Genomic DNA, 12,117 nt, shown 5'->3' with positions numbered 1-12,117 from the left:
TCTTTCATTAGATGTATTTGTCAACCAGTTTTTATTTGTATTCATTTATTGAGAATGTTTTCCCACTTAGACTGTATCTTTTCTCAAGAGCCAAAGGGTAAGAAAAATCCTGCACATTAAAGCATTTCACTAATGGCTCCTCTGACTACTTTCCCTGTCTGTATTCTGGGAAGTAGGCAATCAGTACCATTGGGGCTGCACACTGAGTGGAGACAAGGCCTCTGAGCAGCTGTGAAAAAGCATTTCAATATTCTTTACAACCTTCTACCAGTGCATTCTACCAATGTGCAAGAAAATCCAATAACTCAAAAAATACTTATTTACCTAAATGAGACCACTGATATTTAAAAGAACACATCTTCTGATTTAACAGGCCAAAAATGGCTACCATGTTGCTATTATATTATACACGGCAAAAATGTTTTGGCATGTAACCTAAAGATGTGTATCATGTGGTCACATCTGAATTAACTGGTTTTATTCTACACTGTAAAATAAATAAATAAATAAATAATAATAAAAAAGATCCTGTTGTTTTTACAAAAAAAAAAAAAAAAAGAAAAGAAAACTGCCAGCTGTGGTAGCCAGAATAATTATGTTAAAAATACAGTAAAAATGTAAACAACTTTACAGAACAACCTGTAAATTTTAGTTTTTAAAACTGTTGTAATTTACATGACCATGATGGCACTGTAAAAAACAATTCTGTTAAATTTACAGTACAAAAATGTCATAAACTTGATATTAACCTTCTGAAACTATAAAAATCTACTTTTTACTTTATAAGGTATTGTTAATCACAGTAAACATTACAGAAGGGCACATAATGGCATGAAGTTCACCAATAGTGGCTCTTCTTGGAGCAGTGGCTAATAAACGTATAGAGCAGTGCTCAGTGTCACTCACACAAACAATAAACACCGTCAGGGTAACACATGTGAAATTTAAATCATGCAGTAAACATTAACTAAACTACATCAAATATAAAACAGAACACCCCAATGTATGTAACTGATATTAAAAATAAGAAGAAACATAACTATTCCTATAAAATATAATGAAATATGATGGGTCATGCAGGGAATTGTGGGAATGCCTGATTAATGTTTTGTTTTTGTTTTTTTGTTTTTTTGTTTTTTACTGTAATTTTAACAATCATTTACTGTAAAAAGTACACGTACTCTCTTGTTAAACATAATGTAAATGTTTTACCATTAATTGTACAGGAAAATCATACTTTTTACATCTAAAAAATGTAATTTTTTACAACATTTTATTGTAAAAACTAATGTATTGTCTTTTAAAATATATTAAAAAAAATTTATGTATATTATACAGTTAATATTCGTTAATCAATTAACGTTTTATTTCTGTAGCACTTTTACAGTCTTTACCGTTAAAATTACAGATTTTTTTATTTTTTATTTTACAGTGTAATAAACATTTTATTTAATCTGTCTAAATCAACCTGACAAAAAGTCATTTTTAAGGGTAAGCTCATGTAAAATTTGTGATAACAATTGCAGGTTACCACTTTTTCAGGCTAGAGTGGTAATTAATCATTTGAAATGTAAATTTCAATTGATTTGGAAATTAAGTTAGATGTGCATATCAGTCTCCCATACAGCATCTTACCATGTCTGCAAAATAAAGAGCTGGAACAAGCATCTTGGATAGAAATGGCAGCTAAAATAGTTTCACACTGAGATGCCAAGGCCATAAATCCTTCTTTGGTATGGCAACAGAGCAAGCTATGTACCACAAAAAATATGCCTCTTCTTTTGTGGCATAAAAGCCTGAGCTCAAATGTCAGTCACAACAGTCATGGATTTCAAATTTCATTGTAAAACTGAAAGTGAAATCCATATGCATAGTCTCAAAATGTTACTATGTAAACATTACCCTTGAATTTGCCCCCAATTCATTATAAGCCAATTTGATGGTCTATCTCAGACACAACATCTGGACTATCATTCTTCTGTATTTAAGTGACGGTTTGTTATTCTGGTGATCTTTCAATTGCACAAATGGAACATTCTAAATGGAAATGTCCTTGGCATGATCCTTGTGAGTTAAATTAGTGTGTGAATACTTTTATATTTGTGCATATTGCATGTATTGGTGGGCCATGTGTTTGCTCTACCTTGGCTGCCACAGAAGAACTTGGTTTCTCCAGCAAATCCCAGAGCTTCTGTCTTTTGTCTGGACAGCAGCCTGTGTCCACCTGATCTCCTTCCTTCTCCCTGAGAGTTTCAGCCTCTCTCCTCAGTTCTTCATTCATCTGCTCCTTCTTCTGATGGTACCGAGCCTGGCAGCACGACTCTAAATAGATCTCATCAATGCCCCAGTAGTCAAGCTCCTGACCAAAAGAGAGAGCGCACATCTCTTCCATCATGTGTAGCTTGCCCGTCCGGTAAAAGTTTAAAATGGATGAAAAGGCACCCGGGTGCCTATCAAAGAAATATTCGTTGTCATTTAGACTGTAGTCATCACAGATCTCCATTAAGGTTTCGTGGGTGTTACAGTCTCTGAGTTTCCCCAGACGGGTTCGAGGCAGTCGGTCCAGGGTTCTCCATAGCACCTCATGGACCAACCCACCCACATTGATCCGAACTCTTCTGGATCTTGCTTTTGTCCGGATAATGTCGATGGGTTCTGGCGGGAGTGAGCCCTGTGGCCGTGAGACCCTCTGAGCCCCAAAGTTTGCCCTCTCAGCCATGACTGCTGCTACTCAAATGTTATGCTACTTAAGATGCCAGCGAGGAGTACTATGGTGAATCCAACTCAGACAAGTCCATCCATGGTTGCACCTGAAAATGAAAGCAATTACAGAAAGTCATATCATAACTGAAAATGTACTCCAATAATATTTTGAATAGCTCACAGTGTTAAGTAGAATAAAACACATGTGAAAGATATAACAGTTATGTCAAATGTAACAGTCTGGCTGGGGGGGCTGTCACAGTGGTCTGGGGGGGGGGGGGGGTGGGGTACAGCTCCCTAAGGCCCCGTGTGGCACCGACACTGCTCACAAGAAAAAAGGAATATATGATCAGACGGTCAAAATGCTGTAAAACCATCAATACGCTACATTTAAAATAGTATTTTAAGGTATAAAATGCATTTAAAACTCCAAAACTATAATGACCTTATTTTATGCTCCAAAAAATTAATGAACCAATACACGATGCATGCTATTGCCAGCCTGCATAGCACACAGTTTTTTTTTTTTTTTTTAGAAGGGAGAGTGTTATGTAAGGAGGCATCTTAACAAAGCCCTGCATTTTAGTACAAGCTCTATTGCAATGACATTGTGAATGTAAATACACAGATCTGAGAAACGGAAATAAAGTGATAATCCAACATAATGGCAATTGCAATGCAGTTCCTTTGTAGCGTTTAAATGTCAAGTAGGCTATACTTTTGGCTCTGAGGACAGACGGTAATGCGATTGAGTATTTAAGAATGTCTTGATGATAAATCCCTGTAGGACTGTTTAGTGGGTTTCTATTTCCTGCTCTTAAAAGACTTCGTAACAGCCGGCTATTTAAAACTTCCAACCAGAGAGGAAACTATATAGGCCAACATTTCATAATGGTGCAGCACTGCAATATATATCAAAAACTATATTGTCCTGTTGTGTACTTGCATTGCGTTAACACCCTGCACATCCGATATATCCGCAGATTTAGGCGTTATCCCCCACAAGGTTAAGTTGGTGTGCCCTATTATTTGGAACACACTCTTTAAATTGTAATTACTGAGGGACAATCAACTAAAAAACACTTGTCCAAGAGCTATAGTCAAGTGAGAAACAAAAGATATGCACTAGCGTAACATTAACGTCCATTGTTTGTAGCTTACAAGAAAGGAAAGATTAGGGCTCATCCTCATAAATGAATAAATAATAAAGTTTTCCTTGAAGTCTAAACTTTTTTTATTTTAAGTTGTTTAGGTAAAATGATCACAGACTAATTCCCAATCAGGAACGTAGAATCTTTACTTTTGTGTGCACTTGTTTAAGGACCGCTGATCATCGCCTAAGGGGCCGTTCACACCGAACACGTCCTTTCCTATATAAAGCTGGACGCAGCGCAACGAAAAGAGCAGAACGCCTGTCTCGAGTGTGTCTTCTTTTAAAAGTTCTTTTTAACTTGACAAACTGCCAAAGACGTCCGTCAACCGCATGTTTTCATAGGTAAACAATCGAGAGCGGACACAAAGCCGTGTTCGGTGTGAACGGCCCCTTAAACCGCTGGGGGACACTTTACACTGAGAGCAGTAGAACTGTAGCGCTCTGACAAGACCGTGGAGTTTTCTGTGCCTGATGAAATCAAGTTAAATCTTCCGCACAACTATCCAGGCGACCTCCGGATCACCTCACGGTGTATCGCCAGGGAAATAAATAGATTTTAAAGAAAGAAAAAAACAAAACAAAAAAAACAAAAACAAAGAAATCTTACCTTCCCCCGTTCACCTCCTCTTCATTTACCTCTACAACCAAAAAAAAAAGTAAATTACCCCCTTATTTCCCCCTCCATCCGATTAGGGGAGAGAGGTGTCAGTAGTACCCATGTTAAAAGGGCGGTCGTTCCTCTTCATTTTGTAAATCTCACAAACTACTCATGCATATTAAGCAGAAAAAAAAGAAAAAGAAAAAAAAACAAAAAAACAGGAGTAGTATAAATGAAACTGGATTATTCTCGCCAGGAAGCCATGATAATGTGTTATAATTCAAATGCTGCACATATAAGGACCGTCACACATAGCGCTCAGTGAAACACGCGGCGCATCGACTGAGCAGGATTGCTCGCCCCGCGCTCTGCATCACAGCCCGGAGGTGAAGCCTAATTGGATTGAGCTGTACATCACCAAGGATAGCAGCAGCATCAGATCCCTCCGTCCCATACAAGAATCAGTGACAATGATCTCCAGCTCTCTATCATAGCAAGTTCAAATGAGGTGGGGACATGACACAATGGAACACATTGATATCCATGCACGGGACGGGAACATAGAGCAAATCAAGGAACTTTTTAAAGATGGTGTTCTCTTATCTCATCAAGGATAACTTAATTTAAAGATTGTGAGAGAATTAGCTGGTATCAGGATCTACTGTCTTTGTTTCTGATATAGCACAGCATATAAATCCCAGACACAATTCCAGACAATATCATTTTGACATTCAAATCTTAAGATCTTTCACACTGACCCAGGAGATTTCAAAAAATTCGTGCCAGATTTGAAATTTCAGAGTTGCACACATGCAGCAACTCTTTTGAAGTGTTAAATACAAGACTACTAGCCTATTATTTATTGTTCCTGTTGTAATAATAAAACAACATGGGGCAAGTGCTATGATTGTGTTGACCACAGGAAGGGGATATGATCCTTCTTCCTTTTCTGCACTAACTCACCCCCCTCAACTCCTCCACCCCCCATCCCTAAACTGTGCTCAACACTCCTTCCTGTCAGCTTTATAACTGAGTGAGACTATTGTTCCTTTGGGATCCAGACCCATGTAGCTGTCAACAGAGAGCCTTCTCTCTTCCCCCTCACTTTTTCTTACTCTGATACTGGATCTATTAAAACTTGCAAAGGAGCCAAATACATAAAAAATACAGGATATTGTTTTAGAATGGCAAACCAAACACTCACAGCTAAGTGAAGGTCAAGTGCAAAGTTTGGAGGAGTCATGCTCAGACAGAAGCAGAGAGTCATTTAACTCCCATCTGTAATGCATTTATTGTTCTAGATGTCTGATGATACAATAATATATTTGAGGCTTGGCCAATAGCCTAGTCACACTTTGCACTCCAGTGAATATTTCTCTGGGTGGTTTATTTTTCAACATTAATTTCTATATAGGCACATACACTGTAGTGGGGCATGTTGTCAAACTATATGGGATAAGATGTCACTATGGGAACCTGCCATTAAATAGCTTATTATGGGCTTTCCGGAACAATTTAAAGAGTAAAACAATTCTGAAACACAAAACTAATGATGAAAAATAAAAAATAGGAAAGGAAATGTGCAAAAACATCAAACCATTGTTTTAGGCAAACAGAAATTATAGTTCATAATTTGCTTAAAATTCAAACATAAAAAACACATGTGAAGTCATTTTTATTTGTATAGCGCTTTTCACAACACACATCGTTTCAAAGCAGCTTTTCAGAAAATCATGCATTAACAGAAAATGAAACCGTAATATCTATAATGTCTTAGAGTGATCATTGTGTAATTTGATTAAATATGATTGTAAATTGTGTATAAAAATAAAAAATTAAATAATAATTGTTTTTAGAACCCCAGTGAGCAAGCCGAAGGCAACTGTGGCAAGGAACACAAAACTCCATAAGATGTTGGTTAATGGAGAAAAATAACCTTGGGAGAAACCAGACTCACTGTGTGGGCCAGTTCCCCTCTGGCTAAACAGCCTGAATATAATGCCAATATTAGTTATTTATGTGCAGTGCATGTCATAGTTTAAAATGATTAAACTAAGTAAGTGTTAAGGGCCAGTGTTTAAACAAAGATTTTGTATGAACAGGTTGATACTTGGTACTACTCTTGGTAAGGACCACATGGAATACAATTTTCAGACAGATGGTCGCTGTCTGTATTGTCTGAGTGGTCTCAGTACAAGGACACCATACATTTTTAGGTGTTGATTCTGATAAAATAGACAGACAAGCCCATTGTAATTGTAACAGTGGTGAGGTTTCACTTTAAGCTCTCACTCCAAAGAGACTGTGAAAGAATACCAGAGACTGGGCAGAGTGAGTCAATACCATCCTTTCTCTGAAGAGAGAGGAAGAGACTGTTTTGTGTTAGAGCATGATGAATCAGCAAATGTGTATGTGCATATTTATATATATACAGTATATATATATATATACATATATATATATATATAGTATATATACAGGATTGGGAGGGTTACTTTTGAAATTTATTCCACTACAGATTACAGAGTACATGCTGTAAAATGTAATTTGTAACGTATTCTGTTAGATTACTCAAGGTCAGTAACGTATTCTAAATACTTTGGATTACTTCTTCAGCACTGGTAGATATTTGCACTTGTTTTGACTATAAAAACTCTGCCAGTACAGTAAGACAAAATATACATGTTAAAATTACATTCTCTGAAAAACCTAAATACGTATCTTATGCAGTGTTGTTTCTAAAACAAGATAAATCAAATTGATCTTGTTTTAAGGATTTTTAGATATTTTTACAGGAAAACAATACAAAAATGATTATCAAGAATACGATTTTTGCTCTACTATCAAAGGTCTTACTAGAAAAAAGAAATTATGATCCAACGTGAATTTTCTTGATAAAATATATGATTGTGCCTGGTAACATGTGCATGTAAAATGGCTAGAAATAGCATTTTAGCTTAGCGTAAAGATGACAATTTACACAAGGATTTATTTCTATTTCTTCTGCTCCAAACGTACTTCAAACTTACTTCTCTGTCTGCTAGTATGAATGTAACACATCATAAGAAAATGTTTCACCGCTGTTCAAATTCACTTTGGATCACATTATTTATATGTGTAAATGTTTTCCATCTGAAAGGACTAAATATTAAATGAAACAAATTACAATAAAATGCAAAGTAATCTCTTCAGTAATCAAAATACTGTATTCTAATTACCAATGATTTAAATTGTAACTCTAGTGGAATACAGTTACTTATATTTTGTATTTTCAATACGTAATCCTGTTCCATGTATTCCATTACTCCCCAACCCTGTATTTATACAGTTTGTGTGTATGTACTGCCATTATCTGGATCTGAATAGAAGTTTCCGGTAAACATTTTGTAAAGCATCACATTTTAACTTGGGACTTTTTAGCCCATGCTCAGCGCAGATGTTTCCCTGTGAAATACCAGTGACATTGTTGTGCTGGTCATGGTAAACTGTTTTTGGCTGCATCCTGCTATTAGATGCTGCATTGTCTCAAAAGGCTTCTTGCACAGTCTGTTGCTTGGGTCTTTTATTTACCTCCTTGGATCTCTATTGATCAAGCGCTGAGGGCTTGATTATTGGGTGGAGTGGGGAGATATTTTTAAATAGAGCCATTTTTTGATTTACAGTATTAGTGTTTTAAAAATATTTAAAATTTGCAATATTTTTGTAAAAAATAATCTTACATTTGTAGATGTAGATGTTGGTACTTCTATCATTACAAGGACTCTCCACAGACATAATGATTTTTATACTGTACAAACTATATATTCTATAGCCTAACCCTAACCCTAAACCCTACACCATCACAGAAACCTTTTGGCATTTTTACATAAAAAAATAAATAAAAATAAAATAAAAAACATTGTTTAGTATGTTTTTTAAGCCGTTTGAAAAACAGGGACACTAGAAATGTCCTCGTAAACCACCCAAACCTGCCCTCACACACACACACACACACACACACACACACACACACACACACACACACACACACACACACACACACACACACAGATGTTGGTGCAGCTATCATTATGAGGACTCTCCATAGACATAATGATTTTTATACTGTATGAACTATAGATTCTATCCCCTAACCCTAAACCTAACCCTCACAAAAAACTTTCTGCATTTTTACATTTTCAATAAAACATAGTTTAGTATGTTTTTAAGTGACTTGAATTATAGGTAGACTAGAAATGTCCTCATAAACCACATATATAGCAAAATACCCTTGTAATTACCAGTTTGTAACTTCCTTGTAAAAAAAGTCCTTGTAAACCACTTAAACCTGCCCACACACACACACATTTTATATATACTTAACTAAACTAAATTTGTAAATGTGCAAAATATGTGTAAAATAACTGATAAACTATTATCATTGGATTAAAAACACAATGACATATTATTGTATCCTGTTTCTTATAACCCATCTGCAAATGTTTAGAATTAAGATCAGAACAAACCATAACACTGCAAAGCATTAATAACTAGCTATTTAATCTTCAGCATGATAAAGCAACTAAACTGTATTTGTAATTGCACTGTGCACATCATAGAGGGAAATTGCATAATATGCAATCTGCCTGTAGCTATATAAGCAACTCTTTCAATCCTTTCATTGTATTTATAGTGTTCATTATCTTCTGCAGAATCTTTGTGGTACTTCTATTAGAAACATCCAATATGCATTTTAAAAATAAAAAAGTTGTTTTATGGCTTAGTGAACCTAAGTAAAGCAAACATCTATAACTAAACATCAAAGGCTCGGAATTAGATTATTCCTGTTATGAGCTATTTGCCTGATCAAACAATAATAAACCTCATATGATTAGTTAGTCATGCTCCAAACTAAATGATCACGATTATTGTCTAGTATGAATTTAACAAAACATAGTAACAAAAACAAGTACTTTTTAAATTGCATGTAAAACAGTTCACACAATATAATAGAGACTAAAGTAAAAAAAAAAAAAAAAAAAAAATATATATATATATATATATATATATATATATATATATATATATATATATATATATATATATATATAGTATTTAGCATGTAGGCACTGCTATACTCTTTTAAGTGGACTGTAAGTCTCATTATGTGATGAAGAGCTGGCTGGTTGATCTCTCTCTCTCTCTCTCTCTCTCTCTCTCTCTCTCTCTCTCTCTCTCTCAGTGAAAATTGTAATCTGATTGTAATCTGATAGCCTGGACACATCTCACCATACTATAAAAATTCCCTCACTGATTGCAAAAAAATCCACACACAAGCTAATACTGAGGAGTTTTCAAATCGTAAAAAAATGGACCTTACTAAAAGCCAAGCCAAGTTCTTTCACTGATTTTTATTACTTTGTTGAATCACTGTTTATGCCTTGATGCTATTGTGTCTTTATATACTCAGATACACTTTTAAAAAACAGTTTTCTTGTTTGCAGCTCAAATGTTCAGTTGTATTTCATAAAAGCTAATAGGTAACACTTTACAATAAGACTGTCTATGTTAACATTAGTTAACGCAATAGTTAATATCAGAGGTGGACAGTAACGGAATACATTTACTTGAGTACTGTACTTAAGTACACTTTTTGAGTATTTGTACTTTACTTGAGTATTATTTTTTCTGGAAACTTGTGACGAAAGACAAATATCGTACTTTTCACTCCACTACATTTCTATCAAGGTCCTCAAGTAGAAAGTCGTTACTATGTAGCAGCTTTGAAAATCAGTGGATGATTTTTTTTTTCTTCACTAAAACTTGATTGGTTTTTTACAGGTGACAGACAGCCTATCTATAATCACTCTTGTAGGGTCACGTGTCGTGAAGTTCAATGATTTCCCAGCATTTTTTGAACACTGATCAGTTGGCAAAATGGAAGACGGCGGTTCCTCGGCGCAGTGCGCGCACCCATGGCCATATTTAGAAAATATGTTCCAGTTTTCTGAAAATGTTAAAGATACGTTTCGTTTTAAATGTTTGCTTTGTTTGCCTAAAACGAACCATATCACAGCCTTCAAAAACTCGCCATCCAACCTGCGAAAGCATATTGAGGTATGTAAACTTTTAATTTCTTGTGAAAACTTGAAATTATCTGTGCTTTAGAGTTAAAGTTTCAGTATGAAATATGGTCGGTCAAATTATTTTTTATGGATTTGCCCGCCAAGTTGCCATAGCCTTGTGGATACACTGCTAACACATAGGTAAGGTTCGACTATGACGTTAGTTAGCATGCAAAAGCGTGAATTCAAATGTAAATGAGCTTAAGAGCTAAATAAGTTAATATCTTGTAAATTTTATCGTTTTTTTGTTGTTGTTGTTGTTGTTGTTGTTGTTACCTTGCATAATTACTATAGTTATGTGTAGAGCTGCACGATTAAATCATAAAAAGATTGCGATCTCGATTCAAACACCCACACGATTTCTTTCCTAAATGATAACGATAACCTCTGACAAAAATCATACCGGAACATTCAAATCTGCGTTGGTGCTGCTGCTGAGCCAGAGACAGCATTTAACATGTATAGGTATGAAACAGCTTCATAAACAGTCTTTTCTACCACACAGTATCATTATTTCTTTCTGCGTTACAAATATTCAAATAATCACAGAAGTACTGGGATAAAAGTTTACAGTTCGCATATAAACACTGATGTCTACGATCAAAATAGGGCAAACACCATTTAAAAGTAACTTGACACTTGAAATAATGATTGTACCGATTACATTATTTACAAGTGTACAAGTGACTGTTAAAAAATGTATTTGTCATTGAATCATTCATTCAAGAGATTCATTCAAAAATGCTGATTCATCCAGTAATGAAACAAGTGAAGTATTTGAGTGAGTCATTGAATCATTCAAACAGATTTTTTTTTTTTAAATAATTCATTCGAATCAATTAAACGTTTTTAAATAGACTGCAGCAATTAATATTTTGTCAGAACCTCTAGTAAATTACATGTTATTTTCTTTATGTGGCGTTCAGAATCGTGGGAGAATCATGATCTTTATTTGAAACAAAAACATTGTGATTCTCAGTTTATCCAGAATCTAGTCAGTGTATTCAAGTATTACACTAAGTATTAAGTATTACATACAACAATGCAACATTAATAAAACAATGCGTTGACATACACTATATTGCCAAAAGTATTCGCTCACCCATCCAAATAATTGAATTCAGGTGTTCCAATCACTTCCATGGCCACAGGTGTATAAAATGAAGCACCTAGGCATGCAGACTGCTTCTACAAACATTTGTGAAAGAATGGGCCGCTCTCAGGAGCTCAGTGAATTCCAGCGTGGTATTGTGATAGGATGCCACCTGTGCAACAAGTCCAGTCGTGAAAGTTCCTCGCTACTAAATATTTCACAGTCAACTGTCAGTGGTATTATAACAAAGTGGAAGTGATTGGGAATGACAGCAATGACAGGCCACGTAAAATGACAGAGCGGGGTCAGCGGATGCTGAGGCGCATAGTGCACAGAGGTCGCCAACTTTCTGCAGAGTCAATTGCTACAGACCTCCAATGTTCATGTGGCCTTCAGATTAGCTCAAGGACAGTGCGTAGAGAGCTTCATGGAATGGGTTTCCATGGCCGAGCAGCTGCATCTAAGC

At 35.4% G+C, this 12,117-nt stretch overlaps 1 protein-coding gene across 2 annotated transcripts in view; it reads right to left on the bottom strand.

Annotated features, from left to right (window-relative positions):
- The window catches only part of LOC127440496 (potassium voltage-gated channel subfamily B member 2-like), a 28,690-nt gene extending 23,870 nt beyond the window's left edge, over positions 1 to 4,820 (bottom strand). Inside the window, exons 1-2 of one of the 2 annotated variants that reach the window (XM_051697112.1) lie at positions 4,464 to 4,820; positions 2,144 to 2,810 (exon numbers count right to left, since the gene is read on the bottom strand). In XM_051697112.1, coding sequence (XP_051553072.1) covers positions 2,144 to 2,719 — 576 coding nt within the window. In that variant the 5' untranslated portion in view covers positions 2,720 to 2,810; positions 4,464 to 4,820. Of the gene's footprint in view, positions 1 to 2,143; positions 2,811 to 3,148; positions 3,210 to 4,463 lie in introns of those variants that run through there. The other variant, XM_051697113.1, reaches the window with a different exon arrangement.
- Positions 4,821 to 12,117: the final 7,297 nt, after the last annotated feature.

This window comes from Myxocyprinus asiaticus, chromosome 5 (genome assembly GCF_019703515.2).
Source record: "Myxocyprinus asiaticus isolate MX2 ecotype Aquarium Trade chromosome 5, UBuf_Myxa_2, whole genome shotgun sequence".
NCBI classification, from domain to species: domain Eukaryota; kingdom Metazoa; phylum Chordata; class Actinopteri; order Cypriniformes; family Catostomidae; genus Myxocyprinus; species Myxocyprinus asiaticus.
This window is presented reverse-complemented; position numbering and strand designations above follow the sequence as displayed.